General features: G+C 43.6%; 1 protein-coding gene across 1 annotated transcript; it reads right to left on the reverse strand.

Annotated features, from left to right (window-relative positions):
- Positions 1 to 4,553: 4,553 nt before the first annotated feature.
- LSM6 (LSM6 homolog, U6 small nuclear RNA and mRNA degradation associated) lies at positions 4,554 to 19,258 on the reverse strand. Its single transcript, XM_052654763.1, has 4 exons — positions 19,124 to 19,258; positions 11,322 to 11,437; positions 7,903 to 8,016; positions 4,554 to 4,955 (listed from the first exon to the last, which is right to left on the reverse strand). Exons 2-4 carry the CDS (start codon positions 11,413 to 11,415, stop codon positions 4,921 to 4,923), a joined length of 243 nt encoding a protein of 80 aa, XP_052510723.1. The 5' UTR covers positions 11,416 to 11,437; positions 19,124 to 19,258; the 3' UTR covers positions 4,554 to 4,920.
- Positions 19,259 to 19,797: the final 539 nt, after the last annotated feature.

Genomic DNA, 19,797 nt, shown 5'->3' on the forward strand with positions numbered 1-19,797 from the left:
CTGTGAAGGCTAATTCTATGAGACAACTTGGCTATGCCACAGTACTGAGGTTTTCGGTCAAACATTCTAGATGCTTCTGCAAGGGTATTTGAAAGATGAGATTAACATTTAAATCAGCAGATTTCGAGTAAGGCAAAATTACTCTCCAATAATGTGGCTGGATTTCATGCCATCAGTTGAAAACTTCATTAGGAAAAAACTGACCTACCCAGGAGGAAAAATTCTGCCGGAGACTGCCTTTGGATTCAAATTACAATTCTTCCCCCAGGTCTTCATCAGCCAACCCTGTACATTTTGGACTTGCCAGCCTGCACAACTCTGTGAGCCAGTTCTTTAAAATAAAAGCCCCCCACTCTCCCATAGATAGACAGACCGACATGCGCACACACACATACCCTACTGGCTGTTTCTCTGGAGAACCCTAATACCCATACTGTGGTAATATTAACACTGTTCACCAGTATTTATGATTGCTTCTTCTTCAAGGTCCATGATAACACTTTCCTGAAAAAGTAAGGCAAACCGTGGTCACATAACTTGCTTTGACTAATGAGATAGGAGTGGGAGTGACGTGTGACCCCAAGCAGAAGCATTTAAGAGCCAGACATGATGCTATCCACTCTTCCCCCAGGGCACCAAGCCTTGAGTCATGTTGAGGTGGCGGAAACATAAGGGGTGCATCCTATGCCTGGGCCCCTAGGTGACCTCATGAGCGGAGTCTCACCTGCGAGCCCCTGTGGTTGCACAGCATGAGTGGAAATCATTTGTTTCAAACCACTGGAATTTGAGGGTTTATGATTGACACACCGCCTGGAAAAAAAAAAATGTTGTCCAGTATCCTAGCACTATCCACTCAGCCAGCTGATTACAATTTTTTATTTTTTTCATTATTACAAGTTCAGCAGGACTTCAGTAAACACTGAATAGTGATTTGGAATGTTGCATGCAAATAATGGTAGTAAAGCCGTCTCTCTAAAATTATTTTATGTAAACTTTTCACCAACTGGCCTCTTCTTTAATCCAAATTATTGGTAGAATATTTTGCCAAACCCACGGGCATCCACTCCATTATAAAACTTGGAATAAATGGAGTCCATATGGATTTGACAATTTTGTAAACAAGACCTCGAAAACTAGTCTATTCCAAACGCACCAATGTTTTATGATTTTATGAAGATCCTAGAATATGTCCACCTTCTATCTGCTATAACTCCCAAATTACTACTAAGAAGAGACAATCTTTCAGTGAGACAGATGACTCAAAACTGAAAATCTGGCTTTCGCTAGATGAAAAAAAAAAAAAAAGAGTATGAAGATGGGAATTTGAACCATATGGGCCTGTGAGGAAACGGGATGAACAGATGGAGATAATCAGATTTCAAAATTATCTAGTCCTGAGGTTATCTGGAATTCAAGATATGAACATATAGTTGAGATGATCAAATGCATCTTAAGTGCTCAGATTTTAAAAGAATTCTCAAACACTTGGTTCAATTAAAAGAAAGGAGAGTGCCATTTTTCTCCCATAAACATAACCTACAAACTTCGTATGGACAGCATGAACAAGGTCACATTTATTGATACTTCACTATGCCCACAGGGCCTAGCACAGTGCCAGCCCACACTTACCATTCAATACACGGGACTTCTACCACCTCCTCCTAACCCACTGCCTGGCTCCTTCTCCCATCTCCTAAACGAGGGAATCAGGCTGAGAAAGGGGGTCACAGCCAGCGTCCCAACCCTTGGCCTCCAACGGGGGAGTTGAAGCTGCTCAGTTTAGAGACACGCCTGGGTGCACTGCCGTGTCCTTGCACAAACTGGAATAAAACTAGCTGCCGGATATTCAGACCCTGGAGGTTAAGCCTAACTCCAACTTTTAAAAAATATTTACTTATTTATCTATAGCTGTGTCAGGACTTAGTTTCAGCACACAGGATCTTTCATTGCAGCTTGCAGGCTTTGTTGCCCTGTGGCGTGTGAGATCCTAGTTCTGTGACCAGGGATTGAACCCACGTCCCCTGCACTGGAGGGCAAATTCTTCACCACTGGACCACCAGGGAAGTCCCTCAAGGCTATTAGCTCTCAGACGGAGTCCGGCTCAGCGATGACTGTGGCCGTCTTAGTAAAGGCAGTCAGAGAGGCTGTGGAGTGCAGGAGCTCCAGAAACAAGGCCACGGGAGGCAAAGCCTGTAGTTTGTCTTCCTTTTCCCAACAATTTATTCTAGTGGAGAGATGGGTTAATGCAGTGGAGAACGGTCCTGGCCACAGAACGAGCTGGGGTTTGCCTCTGAATAGGAGAGCTGGCCCATACTTTGAGGATCATTTCCTGAGGACAAAGGTCAGTGGCCGCCCACAGTAACAGGACACACTGGCCCTGTGGCCTGGAATGCTGCACTGAGGTCACTCGTGAGTCAGTGTGATTATCAAGGACGGTGTTTCCCCTCAAAGGCCGCTTCTATTCTTACAGACTGTTACGGCCCCACTGTGACAAACCACACACAGCAAGTCATCACCGCCGCATTCTCAGACCTCACGCAAGTCCCTCAACGTCGACTATTTGTCACATAATGAAGCTCTCCCAGCAAGCATGCCACATCGCCCTGCATAAAAAAGCTGAAGACGCAAAGCATCTCAATAAGCATTCCCTTCCTGAATGCTGAGACGTGAACGTGGAGACTGCAGCACATGCCTGCCATCTGTATTTGTACTTGTCAACAGCTCTGTTTGGGGATAAACAGTTTTGAAGTAAAAATCAATTCAACTTGTTGGAAGATTAGCCGAAGAACAGCTCACAAGACCAAAACAGAACATGAAGTCAGAAAGTCTTAAAAAAAAAAAAAAGTCAAGCACAATTTTCTGTTTCTCACTAAACACTTGTGTCACAACCCAAGATAAAGAGCTGGTTGCTGGAGAGAGAGGGAAAAACGTATTTGCTCAACTGAAAAATTCTTCAACCCAGAACAAATGTCTTTGCTACAATGTAACTGGAAATCATTCACTGACCTCTAGGAGACCACAGTTAAGAAAAAAGTAATTTTAGCATTTACACTTTGTTTCACAGTTCTACGATATGAAGGTATACACAGGGGACAACTTGCATTGGTACAAGTGAATAATACAGTCCTTTATTACCATAAAAACAGCAGCATTTCCCAAAGTTGATCTTGATTAAAAGTAGTTCCATGGTTGAAAACACTACTCCACCATAGAGCTATCAGAACAGAGAGAGATGGCAAGGGGGAAATAAAGACATAATACCAAAAGGGAAGTCAGGTAAGAAGTTAGTAAAAACAGGATGCTACAGACTGGTAGGCAATAACAACAAAATTGCTTTTAGAAGCAGCTGATGTGAGCGCATGAAGGGGTGAGGGAACCTGGCAGCCCCATCTTCTACAAAACAAATGAGAACACATGTGCTCCACTTGGAGGGACATTCATTTTCCCCTTAGACGACATCATTTATAAAGGAGCAAATTGGTGATTTATACTTAGAGACCGAACCCTTTTCAAGCCCCTGTCAGGGAGTGATAAATTATTGAAGCATGGTTTTATTTTTGGTGTGCACACAGTAAGACCTTGTGATATGCTGCTGTTCGCTTTCCCGGGGTTATTAATTAAAAAATAATTGTTTCCAATTACTCTGTGATCTTAAAGCTAAAACCAGACAAAATATCACACATGCCTCTCCAGACTCTTCTCTCCTCTCCTTCCTCATCCTGCCACCGCATCCTTCAGCCAGGAAACGGGTGCAACTTCACAGGGGGCTCCTGGCACAGGCCTGCAGCTCAGAAGGCAGACGGCTGCAGGAGGAAGACCAACATGACGGCCACACCATTGTCTCGGGTCCCTTCAGCTGCAGGGCCCAGATATATTTGTTGTTCTGAGAGCCAGCGTAAACGGCTCAGGGAATACAGCAGGCTTGAGGGAACCGCATGAATAGAGTGGGAAACCCTCTCCGCGGGAGCCACATGAAGAGGAGCGGCCCTGTGCCAAGTGACGTGGTTGCTCGAGCTCTGCTCCTGGACGAGGTACTTGGCTGGAGCTGGAGAGAAAGGCTTCCCAGGAGCCCCTCCCTAAGCAAGGGCTCCGAGAAATTCTGCCCCTCACAGTGGAGCAACTGGAACCTGAAATGAGTTTACAAACTCCAGGCCTCCCTTTCATGCAAATGACAGGTCAGATTGCACAGGACTGGCTCCTCCCCGCCACGTTCCCCAAATGAGAGGACGGTGTGGGTGTCCAGCTTCCGAAAAGGGAGCAAGAAAACCCACCCGGTGAACCGCATCCAAAAGATGCAAAATGACTGTGCACAGGCTTGGCGTCAAAGGAGTGCTTCCACCTACCTGGTAGGGTGCAACCCTCAGAACCGCCCCACTCCTTTCGTGGAAGGGCCACTATGAGATCCCCCATTCTATTTCCTATCAAGGTGGTGGAGCCAGAGGCTGAGCGTCTGGTCTTGGGGAAACCATGCAGCCTCAGACCTGAAACCGGACGCCTGGTGGCACACCTTCCCTCGAGCCCCCTGCACGGAAAACACGAGAGGACACGAGAAGGCCATCTCTACAGTGTTTTAATTAGCCTCACGTCCATCATTTCGGTCAGTCCCACAAGCAAAGCAGTCAGATCAAATGGCATTGCTTGAAAACCTCCGTGTAGGGAGAAAAACATTTTCTTTCCACTTAAAAAAAAAAATCTTTTCCTTTCTGCACACTGACATAGAGGTAAACGGAAAAAAATGACTGCAACTTAAATATGAAAGAACTCTTTACAATTAAATCCACAATTTTACACATTTATCTCAATTATGTGTCAGTGGAAAATCACCAACTATTACAAAATAGGAAAAATTATATGACACAAGAAACAAAAAACTTGATAAAAAATATATCTCGGTATGAAAAGTACTGTGTCTTGGTGTCTTCACATCCTCCTCTTCTGCGTACTTATATACAACACTGAAAAGAAAAAAATGAACAAACTGAAAAAAACTGCTCTTAAGTATCATAACAGCCAGTTTTAACGGCACACAGACTTCAGCCTGATACCTCTGCAAATTTCAAAGTAATCTTCAAACCACACAATAAGTTCTAGAACTACTGTAAGGCTAATTTTATGATTTGAGACCTGGGTTTGATGTCTCAGAGGACTCTGTTCTGGTCTTAGCCATACGTCTGGCTAGACTTGCAAATCATGAACAAGGGGATAAAATAAAATGTATGTGCAAGTCTCTGAAATCTTAGAACGGTTTATAAATTGCAGGTATAACAATTATGCTTATAGTCAAAGCATGTTAGTAAATCTACCAGGCCAGACTTCAGACTAAAAACAGTTAGTTTCATCCATCTCTTCAATATAATCACCAAACTTCCTGTTTACTTTTTAAAAATTACATCAGGGTAAACAACAGCTGAGGAGTTTTAAGTTTTTGTTAAAGACACCAAAGTCCTTCTGAGTTCCCTGTAAAGGGTCAACCTTTGGTGTTATCCAAAGTCTTACTCAGCTAGTCTTCTCATGACCACCCACACAAACTCTTCAGGGTATGTGTGGCACTTCAGAACCAGACCGCACTGGACGACTGGCTCTCGGGAGGCAAGTTTCCACCAGGGGTTACCACCTCTTCCACCCCCGTGCCTACCCCGATTCTGACAGCTTTGTACAAAGTGAACGTTAACAGATATCTTGATCAAAGGATATGGTACAGATTAATCAAATAGGCCAGGATCCTCTTTAAGAGCCTAGGATGTGAATTATGGAGTCTACCCCGTGGAAAAGGTTATATAAAGGAAAGTGTCAGAAGGACAGCAGAAACACCCCAAGGAAACTGGCCAAGTTTGAGATTCAGAGTGTTATGTGACAGGATCCACCTTATCACCTCTCACAGAACCCACAGCTGACTGCTGTTATCAGCTGTCTTGAGATGAGGAAAGATCATTAACATTTCTCCCTGAGTGAAGAGAGTCAAACAAAAACAATATTAAAGATAGGAGGCCTATTCTTCTTCACACTGGAAGAACTAAAAAGGGATATAAAGATACTATGTGACCCAAATGTTCATAGCAAAACTATTTACAAGAGTCAAGACATAAAAGCAACATTAAGTGTCCACTGATAGATGACAGACAGATGGATAAAGAAGAGTGCATGGAATATTACACAATGGAATATTACTCAGCCATGAAAAAGAACAAAAGAATGCCACCTGCAGCAACATGCATGGACCCAGAAATTATCACACTAAGTGAAGTAAGTCAGACAGAGAAAAAGAAATGTCATGTGGTATCGCTTACATGTGGAATCTTAAAAAATGATACAAATGAACTTATTTACAAAACAGAAGCAGACTCACAGATGCCGAAAACAAGCTCATGATTACCACAGAGGAAGTGGGAACAGATAAATTAGGAGTTTAGGAATAGCAGATATATAAACTACTATACACACATAAAAACTATATAGAGAGATATACAGTTTTATCCTTATGGAGGTATTTCTACATATAGTTTTTATTTGTATAAAGGTCCGTATAGTCAAAGCGATGCTTTCCCAGTAGTCATGAACGGTTGGACCATAAAGAAGGCTGAGCACCAAAGAACTGATGCTTTTGAACTGTGGTGTTGGAGGAGACTCTTGAGAGTCCCTTGGACTGCAAGGAGATCAAACCAATCAATTCTAAAGGAAATCAACCCTGAATATTCACTGGAAGGACTGATACTGAAGCTGAAGCTCCAAAACTCTGGCCACCTGATGTGAAGAGCTGAGTCATTGGAAAAGATCCTGATGCTGGGAAAGATTGAAGGCAAAAGGAGAAGGGGGAAGCAGAGGACGAGATGATTAGACAGCATCACCCACTCAATGGACATGAGTTTAAGCAAACTCCAGGAGATGGTGAAGGACAGGGAAGCCTGGTGTGCCGCAGTCCATGAAGTCGCAAAAAAGACACAACTGAGCCACTGATCAACAACAAATGCAGATAAACCACAAGGTTCTACTGCAGAGGACAGGGAATTATATTCAATTTTATAAACTATAATGGAAAAACATCTGAAAATAATATATACACATTTAGTTATATATATGTGTGTGTGTGTGTGTATATAACTGAATCACTTTGCAGTACACCAGAAACACAATACTGTAAGTCAACCACTTTAATAACAAATTTTTAAATAAAATAAAATGAAGACATAATGTGAAGCTGTATGGTACTGTATAGACAGGAGATAGCATATCTACCATAAAAGTCAGGATGTTTAGTTCATAGCAAAGAGAACCAATTGTAAGGAGGTGGAAGAACTTATCCAGAACTGGAGGATGCACAATAATAAAAAAACAGAAATCAAGAGTCGCAGAACTCCATTTGGGAGATGAGACCAAAAAGCAGGGATGGGTCAAAGGATAAATCCCCACAGTTTTGATGCCTTCCCTTGAGTACCTTCAGAGCCATATTTCCTCTTCTGTCATCTTTGCCAAACTAAGGGATACAAATCTCCCACAAGAAAAGCATTTCCAAGCTTAACAGAGAAACAGGACAAGTTTACTGTCAAATGATGCAAACCAAAGGGAGCAGGGAAATAGCGGCCATTCTCAGAGCCAGAGTTCCAACCGCCAGGTGAGAGACGGCGTTGGGGGAATATAACACATTGTATCCGAGAACAGAGCTGAGCACCAGTGTACCAAGGCCCTCCTCAAGCAAAGGGAGGGAAGAAGAGAACTTCTAGTTCCAAAACACCATGAAGCATCTAAAACAAAAAAAGGCCACAGCGAAGATTTGAGAGGAAATTAGAATTTAAAAACCAACAAAGCAAAACTAAAACCGAATTATCCAGAAAACCTGCTGGTGATCTGATTATAAACAGAGGCCTATTGTGGATGCTATATAACTGCAGAGTGAAGGGCTGTTACCATTGTTTCCTCGGATAAATGCATCCCCGTACTTATTCTTCAGCTGTCCATTTACATACTCCTCTGTCTGCTCCAAGGCTATATTCATGTAGCCATCCAGGCACGCCAGGACCCCTGCAGACGGATTCAGAGAAGACACACAAGCAAAAGAGCTGAAAATTACAGGGTATACCTGAGAGCTGACAATCTCTTCATTCATTAGTCCTTGCATGCTTAATATAGAAGTTCACACTGTAAATGCAACTCAGTAGAGGGAAGCACAAAAAGTCTTTGCTCTCTGTCGGTCTGAATGGATGCTAAGGCCCATACAGCAAGAAGGCCATCGCATACCCACAACGGCTGGCAGGAAAAACAAGGAGCTGGTGCCTTCCTCAATGGATGCGGGGCAACAATGGCAAACTTTCAAAACCTTCACAAAAGCAACACAGAAAGAATATTCCAAGTAAGATCCCATTCTTTGACAGGCAGTTAGGCACGAACACATGAGCGCGAGCCACGCCTCCTCGTCCCCTGGCATGTCATTTCTGACTTTCATGCCATTAAGGGAAACATGGGTTGGGCCGGTTTATCTCGTCTGTCACAACATCTCGTGCAGGGTTAAAAGGAAGTCTCCACAACGTGTTAAAATAATGGAGAAGAGGAGACAACAGGTGTCCTGAGAGAACACCTTCAAGCTGGGACTCCCAGCGAGGCGCGCCGTGAGCACACAGGCACCACGCCGCTTCACAGCACATCCCTCCCGTGTCGCTCCACGCAGAATCTTTCTCAATCCGGACAAATACAGAAAAACTGCCAAAACCATCCCAGGCTTTTTAGGAAATTGTTCAAAGGAATCTTTTCAATTATGTTAACATGGCATCCATTTTGCAAGATTTGATCTGATGATCCTTCATTTGAATGGCACCCCACTCCAGTACTGTTGCCTGGAAAAATCCCATGGACGGAGGAGCCTGGTAGGCCACAGTCCATGGGGTCGCAAAGAGTGGGACCCGACTGAGTGACTTCACTTTCACTTTTCACTTTCATGCACTGGAGAAGGAAATGGCAACCCACTCCAGGGGTCTTGCCTGGAGAATCCCAGGGATGGGGGGAGCCTGGTGGGCTGGTGGGCTGCCGTCTATGGGGTCGCACAGAGTCGGACACGACTGACGCGACTTAGCAGTAGCAGCAGCAAGATATGTAAACCACTGACTCTGAGTTTCTAATTTCAAGTAGCATTTTCCAGAAAGACAATTTAAGTAGAAACAAATACTACAAATTTGATTCGATTAACCAAGTCGACAGCTCCATTTAGTCTCAACTTCATTAATATGCTCCTCACTCTCTGCCTTTGCCCCCATTATCCTCTCAACAAAAAGTTTCTTTTCAAAACTGTGTGTCTGTGATAAGAGCCCAAGACAGTAAGCTAAGAAACCCTCCTACAGGCTGCAAACTTGCAAAGCATCAGCATGGATTGTGAATAGTTAAAAATTACTTCCTATCAGAAGAAAGCCGAAGCTACAACTTCATGGTTTCTTTCCTGCTGTATTATATCTAAACCACAGTCATAAGTGAGCAAGAAACTTCTGAGACAAGCTACATAAATGTTTGAAAATTAATCAAAAGCATTTAAAATAAAATCTTCCCTTCTCATAAAAAGAGTCTCAAGGCAAAGGGTTTGTTTTTTTTTTTTTTAAGAAAAAGGCTCCTAGAGGTTGGAAACATGATTCTCTCCTGTATTTTAAATACAAGATTGAAGGGAAACTGATACAGAGAGCTGGCTTTTTCCCCCCAGTATTTTTATTTAACCACATTCTTTACAGGATGCCCTCAATAGTGTACATTTTCTTTTAATATATAGAAGCCATGGCCAGACATTCATAAAAGGAGAAAAATTACGGTTACTACCCACATGAAAGGTTGCTGTAACTTACTAATCAAAGAAATATAAATGAAATGAGTTGTTACTTGTGGCCAGCTAGAATGGAAAAGTCGAAAGCAAGGCTAACCCAAGAATTGAGGAGAACATAGACAAGAATAAACCATCTACTGGTGCCCTCTCTGACTCTGAGACCCTAGCCCTAGCCCACAAAAATAAAACTGTGGTCCAAACACTCATGGCACTCCTCTGCAGCCATTCAACAGTCTATATTGTGAGAGAACTGAAGGCATTTTTCTAATGTTAAAAAAAAAAACCAGAATGCACATACAACTGATCCCACTTACGTAAAATTGTGCTTATATGGAGACAGATCCAAGTGGGTAGGGCTGATTATCTCTGGATGGCAGAATTTGGGGAGATTTAGCCTTCTTCTATGTACAGGCTTCCCTGGTGGATCAGGGTAAAGAACCCGCCTACCAACGCAGGGGACACAGGTTTGCTCCCTGGGTCAGGAAGATGTCCTGAAGAAGGAAATGGCAACTCACTCCAGTATTCTTGCCTGGAGAGTCCCACGGACAGAGAAGCCTGGAGGGCTACAGTCCATAGGGTCCCAAGAGTCAGATACAGCTTAGTGACTAAACCACCACCATTCAGTACAAAGCCTCTAATGCCACTACAAAAATCAAATTACACTGGAGGTATGTTATTAATGTCCAGACACTAATACACAGACAGCAGAGTATTTCTTAACAAGGCTTTTGAGTCAAACTGGAGTCTGAGCCCTAGCTCCTCCCTTACTAGGTAGGGATAATCAACAGAGATCTCAAAAGGATTTACGTGATGACAAGATAAAAATCAAAGTGATTCATGCACACTGGACCCACAGTAATCTCTCAATAAAATTAAGTTTGCATGTGTGAAAAGTAGAAAAATCTCAAGAGACTAGGATCATTATTCAGGACAGTGATCAAGAAAAGGCTTTAAAACTCTGCTAATGAATTAGCTATCTACAATTGTGAAATATTCCCAGTAATTTAACATATCTGAATTTTGGAAGATTAGGAATTTAGTTACTTCAGAAAGTGAAACTGGATACCTTTCTTCCACAAAGTTAGTTTCAGTAGTGCCAGAGCCTCTTAAAAAGCGCACTTCACTCTCTACAAGAACAAAAAGATGGGTTTGGACACCTCACACATTATGTGAGTGGGAAGGTCACGCTGTAAAACGATACTGCCTAAATAGCTGCTTGCCACTCTTGACTACTTCCACACAAACAAATGTGACTGGGCCAAGGAGTTCTTCAGAATCCAGTTACTCAAGCCTGGCCATCACCAGGGACGCAGGCACACCAATCCCAAAGTGGAGACCGGAGCCCCAGATCGGGCCAGAAATCACAGACACGGGCTCTGTGGTCAGTTCTCTCTCTAAAATGAACTGTCTTGGGGGTAGGAAAAGAAGTGGGCGTAAAATCTGTTGACAACCAAGGCTTTTTTGGTCTACTGGGTACTTTGTTACTTCTTTAGCAAACACCAGTAAGGATGAAGCATGGAAATCTTACCTCGATAATCCACTCCCGAATTTAATTTCACCACAACTGGTCGCCCGATGATTTGCTTCAGGAAGTCGCTGGGTGTTTGCTTCCGCAGACTCATTTTAACAACCGTGATCAGAAATCTAAAAAGGAGCAATGAAGGTAATGCCAGAAGTTAGTCAGCAAAAAGACCCAGGAAGCCCTTAGGGTATTTACAAGGAATCAAGTGTCGACGGACCACAGGTGCAGAATCAACTTTACTCCACCACCATGCCCAGAACAAGACTGCTAACCAGGTACCAGTACCTTCCAGAAGCCAGATCCTCAGCGAAGCGTTTATACACGTCACCTCATCCACAGCCTCATCACAGAAGAGCCCCGGGTTTCCAGAGTCCCTGTTCCTAATCACTTGTCACCACCGTTCCCCGCACAGTCAATGCACCCATTCCCAACACGACCACCACTCACCCAACGCTTGTTTTTTGCTGGGTGCCCTGCTAAGATCCTTTGGAACCTATCAAATGTCACCTTTACAAGAACCCTGGGAAGGTTTTAAAATCCCCATTTTGCTGATGAAAATAAAGGCCTAGAAAGATGAAATAAAGTGCCCCAAATGTGGCAAAATCAACGTCCAAGTTTGAATCAGTCATGTTTTAAAGCCACTGTTTATAAAGTATTTACAACAACTGATGTCAAAACAGTATCTCTAGAGAGAATTATAATCATAATTGAAAGCTAATATTTGAATGTACTACAGGCCAGCACTTATGTAAGCACTTCCCATGTATTAATCCACTTAGCGCTCAGAGGTAGGTGTTGTCTTAACCTCATTTTACAGATGACTAGAGACAGAAAGGGCCAAACAGCCTGTCCAAGGTCACATAGCCAGTAAGCAGACAGCCAGCCCATGTCTTAACCACATCTTTATGTTGCCTCCTGAAACCTGCTAATGTAGCCAAAGATTTTTATTTATCCTATTATAGCAAATAAACTCGCTATGACAAAGAAAAAAATCTTACAAATCAAGTATAACAGGGGTCTGAAGTAGGGAAACAGCATTATACACCCAAATCAATCACAGACATACATAGCTACCCATCGCGCCTTTCAGAATTCATCCTGTTTTATAAGTGTTTGCTTTCAAAATACTTCGGTAAACAATATAACAAAGCTGCAGTTACTTAAGCAAAACTTGGGAAATTGATTTTTCTGTTTCTGTCATATTCAATATCACTTGTATTCAGTAGCCATATAGCACCACACTGAAAAAAGCGTGGGTACAATACGTGAAGGACTTGCCTCAAGAACTTCCGTTGGGTTTGGTGTTTTCAATCAAAACTTTTCATTAACCATTCTTCCATTAATAGCACTACTTATTTCACTCCAAGTCTCTCCACTCAAATGATCTGAATTCAGGCTGAAGATCACTGAGGTTTTCTCAGCATGAATCTATGTAGACTCAGCAGCAGTCTGGACAAGCTAGAATGCTAGATTTTATTGACTATTCCTTGTTTAGCAATTATGTGCATGGACACACTCTGCAAGAGAATTCAAAAAACGTACACACAGGCTCTCACCTTACAGATTTTAGAATCTAGAAGAACTTAAACTCTTGTTTAAGAGCATAAGCACAAAGTGATTTTGCTTAGTTCTCAGTCATGTCTGACTCTTTGCAACCTCATGGATGGTAGCCCGCCAGGCTCCTCTGTCTCTGGGGGTTCTCCAGGCAAGAATACTGGAGTGGGTTGCCATGCCCTCCTCCAGGGGAATCTTCCCAACCCAGGATTGAGCCCAGTCTCCCACATTGCAGGCAGATTCTTTACCATCTGAGCCACCAGGGAAGTCTAAGAATACTGGAGTGGGTAGCCTATTCCTTCTCCAGGGGAATCTTCCTGACCCTGGAATCAACATCTCCTGCACTGCAAGCAGATTCCTTACCAGCTGAGCTACCAGGGAAACCCTCTTGTTTAAGAGCGTGAGCAAAAAGTTATTGTAACCGAAGTAAAATAATTTTCTTTAACCAAGAAAAAAAAATATCAAATTAAGTAAAATACAAATTTCAAAAACTATTCTTGAATTTGGGGCTGGTACTTGGTCCATCCATCATCCATTCCACCCCGTGAAGGGTGAAGGATTTTTTTAATGTGATCAACTAATTATTTTGCTCAGTAAATCTGACCTTTTCCATTGAATTGCCAGTTTATTTTTTTAGCTACACAGGCTCAACAGATAACTGACATTTCAATCACTATTCAGGACAATCACTATTCATTCATGACTCAGGCCACATAACAAAGTTATTTATGCTGTTTTGAGCCCAAGAAAAAAAAATTACAAATAAATACTGTAGCAGATTCAGTACCTTTAGTGAGTTTAGTAAAAAGAAATAAATCTTCCCATTTATCTATAAAGTGCCTTATTTCTCTATGGAACATGCATTGTTCTGTGGCTGAGAGGCTGAAGGCCCCAGAGACTCACTCATTGAGTCTTAAGCTCATTTCCTGTCAGACACTAAGTCCCATTATGCCAGCTTCTTCATCTACAATATTTAGAGAAAACTAGCTGTTCACTTTCTATTAAAAACCTCACTAAGATGCAGTCTGACGTGAGAATCGGCTATTAACTACCTTGTCTGAAGTTGAAAGTCAATAGAGAAATGTTCTCATTGCTTTCTGAGATGATCCTCAAATTTGACTCAAATAAAATTTTTCACTTCTTTAAAAAAAAAAGTTAAAGATAAATTTTAACCTAGACTGATAGTTTGCCCAACTGATATTAGTTATTTTTAAAGTGTTACTGTCTTTCCTTGCCTTTTAAAAAAGCACAGATACATTCTTCGTCTAAGTTCACCAAAGATCACACCTCTGTCATTAAGCCTCATCTTTACCCCAGTTAACACTGATCACTGATCTGAAGGCATTCAACACTTCAGATCTTCATGCGGCACCAACTGGGGACATAACACCAATAAGTTGACACTCCAAAGGGGGCAGAAGCATGCAAAAGGAGGGTTTCTGGTTGTTGTTTTTTTTTAATGTTTCTTTTTATTTATGTATTTATTTGGTTGCTCTGGGTCTTAGCTGTGGCATATGGGATCTTTAGTTGCAGTATATGGAATTTAGTTCCCTGACCTGGGATCAAATCCCAGCCCCCTGCACGGGGAGCCCAGAGTCTTAACTGCTGGACCACCTGGGAAGTACTGGAGAAGCTTTTCAAAGTCGCGTGTATTTGGATAAAATTATGCAGGGAACAGCACATAGAGAAGACTCATTTAGCCCAGGCCTGGCAGATCAAAGATTCCTGGGGGTGAACCTGAGCCGAGTATGGAGTAGAAGTTCACCAGCCTAAAGGGAGAGAAATCTGAGCAAAGGCATCGGACAGTGTTTGAGTTTGAAGGGATAATGCTCCCCTACACCTGGAGGACAAGCAGCAGCTGCAGACGGGAGCAGGGCCACCAATGCAGGAGCAGGGCAAGTCAGGCTGTCACCCTGAGCCTGCAGGTCAGGGCCACACGTGGACCACCCACATCGCGTGGATATCCTGACTCAGTAGTGCTGGGGCGGGACCCAGGAATCTTTGCCAAAGCCTAGGGGACTCTTCTAAACTGGGCAGCATGGGAAATACTTGTGTCAGCGATGGGGACCCTGGGAAGCGTTGAAGCAGAGATCTGATCGACTACAGATTGCAGACAGGCCCTCTCACTGAGTCCTGGCATCACAGTTTACCATCTGGTGGCTGTTGTCTACTCGCTAAGTTGTGTCCAACTCTTTTGTGACCTGGTGGACAGTAGCCCACCAGGCTCCTCTGCCCATGGGATTTCCCAGGCAAGAATACTGGAGTGGGTTGCCATTTCCTCTCCCCATTTGGTTACCTGTCATTATTTATTCTCTTTCATAAACTTTTTTTTTTTTAATGAGTCTTTTCTCCCTCAAAAGACTGGCAGTCATATCAAAGAAGAGACTAGTACTCATTTACTCCCCAGAACATCAATATTGTGCTAAATCTCTTAAAAAAAAATTTTTTTTAAAGTTCTTTGTAAAGAGGATGGTTGCTTCAAATACATTTTATCCATCACTTTAGGAAAGTGTATCTTTTACATTCATCTTCATTAGGCTTCCGTGGTACTCTTGGTTACGTAACGACTCGCCCATAAATCCATTTTGTGTGAGTAAATTGGTCTTGACACCACAATTTTTCCCATGACTTGGCTCACGTAATTTTAAGTTTTCATCTTTTAAATTGGATAAGGCAGAAGGAACAGTTCTGTTTCTGAATGAAGAAAAAAGCCTCTTGAACCATAAACACGTAAGAGGAAAAAGGCTTCCTTGCTTCAGGGTCACCTTGATAAAATTTCTGTTCAAAATTAAAGCTGTAATCACCCTCTAGGCCTCCTCTCCCTCCCGACTCCTACTCAGGCTTGTTTTAAACGACCTACTCTCATAAATGGCTATTAAATCAAAAGCAGTATATTTCCCAGCAGAAGCTCCTGAGAGGTCTGGTATGAGAACATCTGCTGACTGCCCTGGCAGAGGATTTTTCAGGTAGAAGAATGGGAAGCAGGGTGAAGAACCAAACTATACTGATCCTACTAGGGGCCAGGCCATGTGAGATTCCTGAGCAGTTCACAGAGTAACCCTGGGAGGTGGTGGGCAGAGCTAAGGCTTGAACCTAAAGCCGGGACACTTTCAGAGGTACAGCTGCCCTTCTGAGTAAGTCAAGATTCTCTTGTTAAACCTGGGGAATGGCCAGAGACACAGTGCGAGGTCTGTTTGGAGAGTAGCAACACAGGGGAGGGGCAGGGCCTTCCATGGTGGCTCAGAAGACAAAGAATCTGGGTTTGATCCCTGGGTTGGGATGATCCCCTGGGGAAGGGAATGGCAACCCACTCCAGTATTCTTGCCTGGAGAATTTCATGGACGGAGGAACCTAGCAGGCTACAGTCCATGGGGTCACAAAGAGTTGGACACGACTGAGCACACACACACACAGCACTGGGTTGGGGGTAGGATGGATACCTAAAGTGACAAAGGATTATAAATTAGCCTGTGGAGATATATAAAAATGGTCAGATGGAAAAATATATATATATTTAATATGACTGAGTTATGCCATTGAGCAAAGACATCCAACTCCTTGTTTCTTGGCAATATTCACTGTAAACTTTCACCCATTTACAGTTTAGGGTGGAAAAAAGATTGAAAAGGAAAAAACTGCAATGAAACCTAGTACTACAACCCAAGTAAACACAGCTGTAGACTAATACGTGAGTGTCGGGGAGGGCATGAGACACGGTGAAAAACAGCTCTCCATGGATTTCCCTTTCGAGACAGGGGATACATGACCCTCTCTGAAGGCTTCAAACCAACCCCTCCTTCCCACCCACAAGGGGCTAACTTCCTCCCTGCTCTCCTAGGGGACAAGCTGACTTGGCCCGCTGCACACCCGGAGCGCCTCTCGCCAGAAAAAAAGAAAAAAAAGTGGTGTATTTGCAACATACTGATTGGCTTTGTAAACACCTGGAATTTTATTGGCTAGGGAAAGGGCCCCACTTTCAGGCTCCATCCTGGGGTGTCTAGCACAGCCAGCCCCTGCCTCTGTGTGGAGAGTTGTCCTTGTTGCCCTAGTCGCTAAGTCACGTCCAGCTCTTTGGCAACCCCACGGATTGCAGTCCCTCAGGTTTCCCTGCGCATGGGATTTCCCGGGCAGGAATACGGGAATGGACTGCCATTCCCACAAGTTTCAGAACATCTTCAAGGGTTAACAGATGAAAACCAACAGCGAAGTACTAACCATGTGTCAGAGCATAAATCGTAACTTATTAGATATTTTATTCCAACATATAAAGAATCTGAAAACAACCGTCAAAAACCTTGACAGGACAGCGACTCTAAATAATGAATTTCTAGTCCTGGCCACGAAAACAGTCACTTTCCCCATTTTTCAGTGCTACAGATTACAATCTCTGTTATGTGGCACAATTCTAAAACAGTAGACCATGGAAATATATACATACATGTAAAATATTACACTTATATGATAGATATGCACCTATTACATACATACATGTATATAGCCGAATTACTTTGCTGTACAACTGAAACTAACACAGTATTGTAAATCAACTACAATAAAAAGAAGTAAATAAAACAACCGAGTAATCCAAGGGGCATAAGTATCTTTAAATTCTAACCCTGAGTATGTCATTGCGCAGTGCAAGACCGCATGTGTAAAGACTACACACTTGGGATGTGGGAAACCTGAGTTCTAATCCCAGCTCTGCTACTTAATTAGCAGTGTGCTTGGATTATTCACCTTTCCACCTCTCCAGGCCCGGGGGGTTCCTCATTTACAAAATAAGGGAGTTATGCCGGAAGATCACTTAAGACAGACTATCACTTAAGGCATCATCCGGCTCTAACATTCGGTCAAGGCCGCTGCAGTAATTCCAACAATACACATAGACACATACTAACATCCTCTGACGTGCACCAAATCAAGCAAGGGGAATCGTCACATATCACTATCACACACACACAAATCCAAAGAGGCTCAACCTTGCTGGTTGATATCCTAAAAAAGAATTACTTTTGGCGAAAAAGGCACAGTCAAAATGATGGAAACCACTAAAACTTTTTTGGCAAACAATTTGGCCATGTGTATGAAGACTTAAAAAGACCCCATAGGATCACAGTATCTATTTTAATAACTTCACGTCTCAGAATTAGTCCAAGAGAAGAAAATGGCAACCCACTCCAGTATTCTTGCCTGGAAAACCCCAAGGAACGAGGGGCAGGGGTTCGCAAAGGGTCTGACTCGACCTAGCGACTAAGCACGCATGCAATCAACTTAAATATTTTTTTAAAGAAAGGTTTATCAAAGTATTGTTTGGAACATTAAAATGAAGCAAAAATCCACAAACATCCTAAACGCCTCGCTGTCGGTAATAAATAATTTACAGGACCTACAAAACGATGGTTTACGCAGCCAATAAACAGAAGAAACAAAATTAGAAATGATAATTAGGAATGATTTCTAAGTGAAAATGAAAAACTAAATATACGGTTAAGTGATACAATGGATACAGCCTTAGCTCAAGTACAAACCAGCCCACACAAGCATAAAATTCTGAGACTGTAGTGTCGTGAACAATATTTTCCTCAGTAAACTCTTCTGTATTTACATTTTTTCTCTAATAATGGGTGGGGAAAGAACAGAACAAATCGCTCTCAATATTATCTGCATCATCCCACTTCCAGACACGGTAATACACGCTGACCACGCGCGCACATCCCTGCACACGAATGCCGCCGCGATAGGACTTAACACCATGCAGCTGTGGGCATCCCCAATCTGACAACTCCGGAAGGTAGGCTAGCGCAGCCTTTAATTCCCGGGGGTCAGGCGCAGCTACGCCGATGCAGCGGAGGCCAGGCAATTCCGGGAGAAGCCTGGCCCCGCGTACCACCTTCCCGCCGAATCCCCAGGCGCAGGTCGGGACTGCCTGCGGAATCTCAATCACCAGGAGCGGTCTCGGGAGCCGGCTTGGTGAAGCCCGGCCAGTGCTGTTCCTCCCCGCGCGATCGAGGCGGCCCTCGGGGAGGGCTTCTCGGGGTCGGGATCGGGAATCCCGGCGCCCGCGATCCCCGATCTCCCGGCAACGGCAGGCGCCGAGGACCGAGCCTGAGCGCCGCACCTCGCGCGGACCCGCCACCCGCTGGCCCCCGAGTGCGCGCTCGCTCTAGGCCCGGCCCGCGGCTGCCGCTCCCGAACTCTGCCCGGGGCGAGGGAACACTGAGGCCTCGGATGGCCAGCGCGGCCGTGCAGCTCACCTCGCGGCCGGGATCCGAACCCCTACTCCGGGCACCCCACAAGCCCGGCCTCCGCCGACCCACCGGGCGAAACCGAAACTGAAATCGCCGAGGCGGCGGCACTTTTCGGACTCAGCCAATCATTGCTTTCCGTGCCTACGGCAGCCCGCGAGGACCGAAAAACCTCACGGCGCCGGAGTGCGCAAATCCCAGAATCCTGATTTGCCCGAAGATGAAGTTGGTGCTTGGAGTCAAAGCGGAAAGCACTGTTTCTGTCTTCTAACAGAAAGCAAACACCACTACCCCTCCCTTCCCGACTCCCTCGAAGAAAAAAAAGCAACACTGGAAGTGATCTTTTAATCAGGATTTCTTTTAGGCAGAAATGTTTAAAAAAAAAAAAAACGAAGTTATAGGAAACGAATTCACTGCTAAAGTAATGACTATGCATACTTAGAGATGTCCTCAAATTGGATAAGTAAGTGCAAATAAATAAATAAAGCAAGCAACCTCGAATCTTTAAATCCACTTTTGGATTTTGCTTAAATGTGTGAAGACAGAAGTCGTTATAAGCAAGAGACTGTCTCCATAGCGACGTTAATTGACACAAAAAATTAAAATCACGAAAGTAACTCGTATTTTATAATATAAAGTGCGTTGTGTTACAGACTGGTTCTAACTGGAAATGGTGTACAGAC

The sequence above is a fragment of the Budorcas taxicolor genome, chromosome 17 (genome assembly GCF_023091745.1).
Source record: "Budorcas taxicolor isolate Tak-1 chromosome 17, Takin1.1, whole genome shotgun sequence".
NCBI lineage: Eukaryota > Metazoa > Chordata > Mammalia > Artiodactyla > Bovidae > Budorcas > Budorcas taxicolor.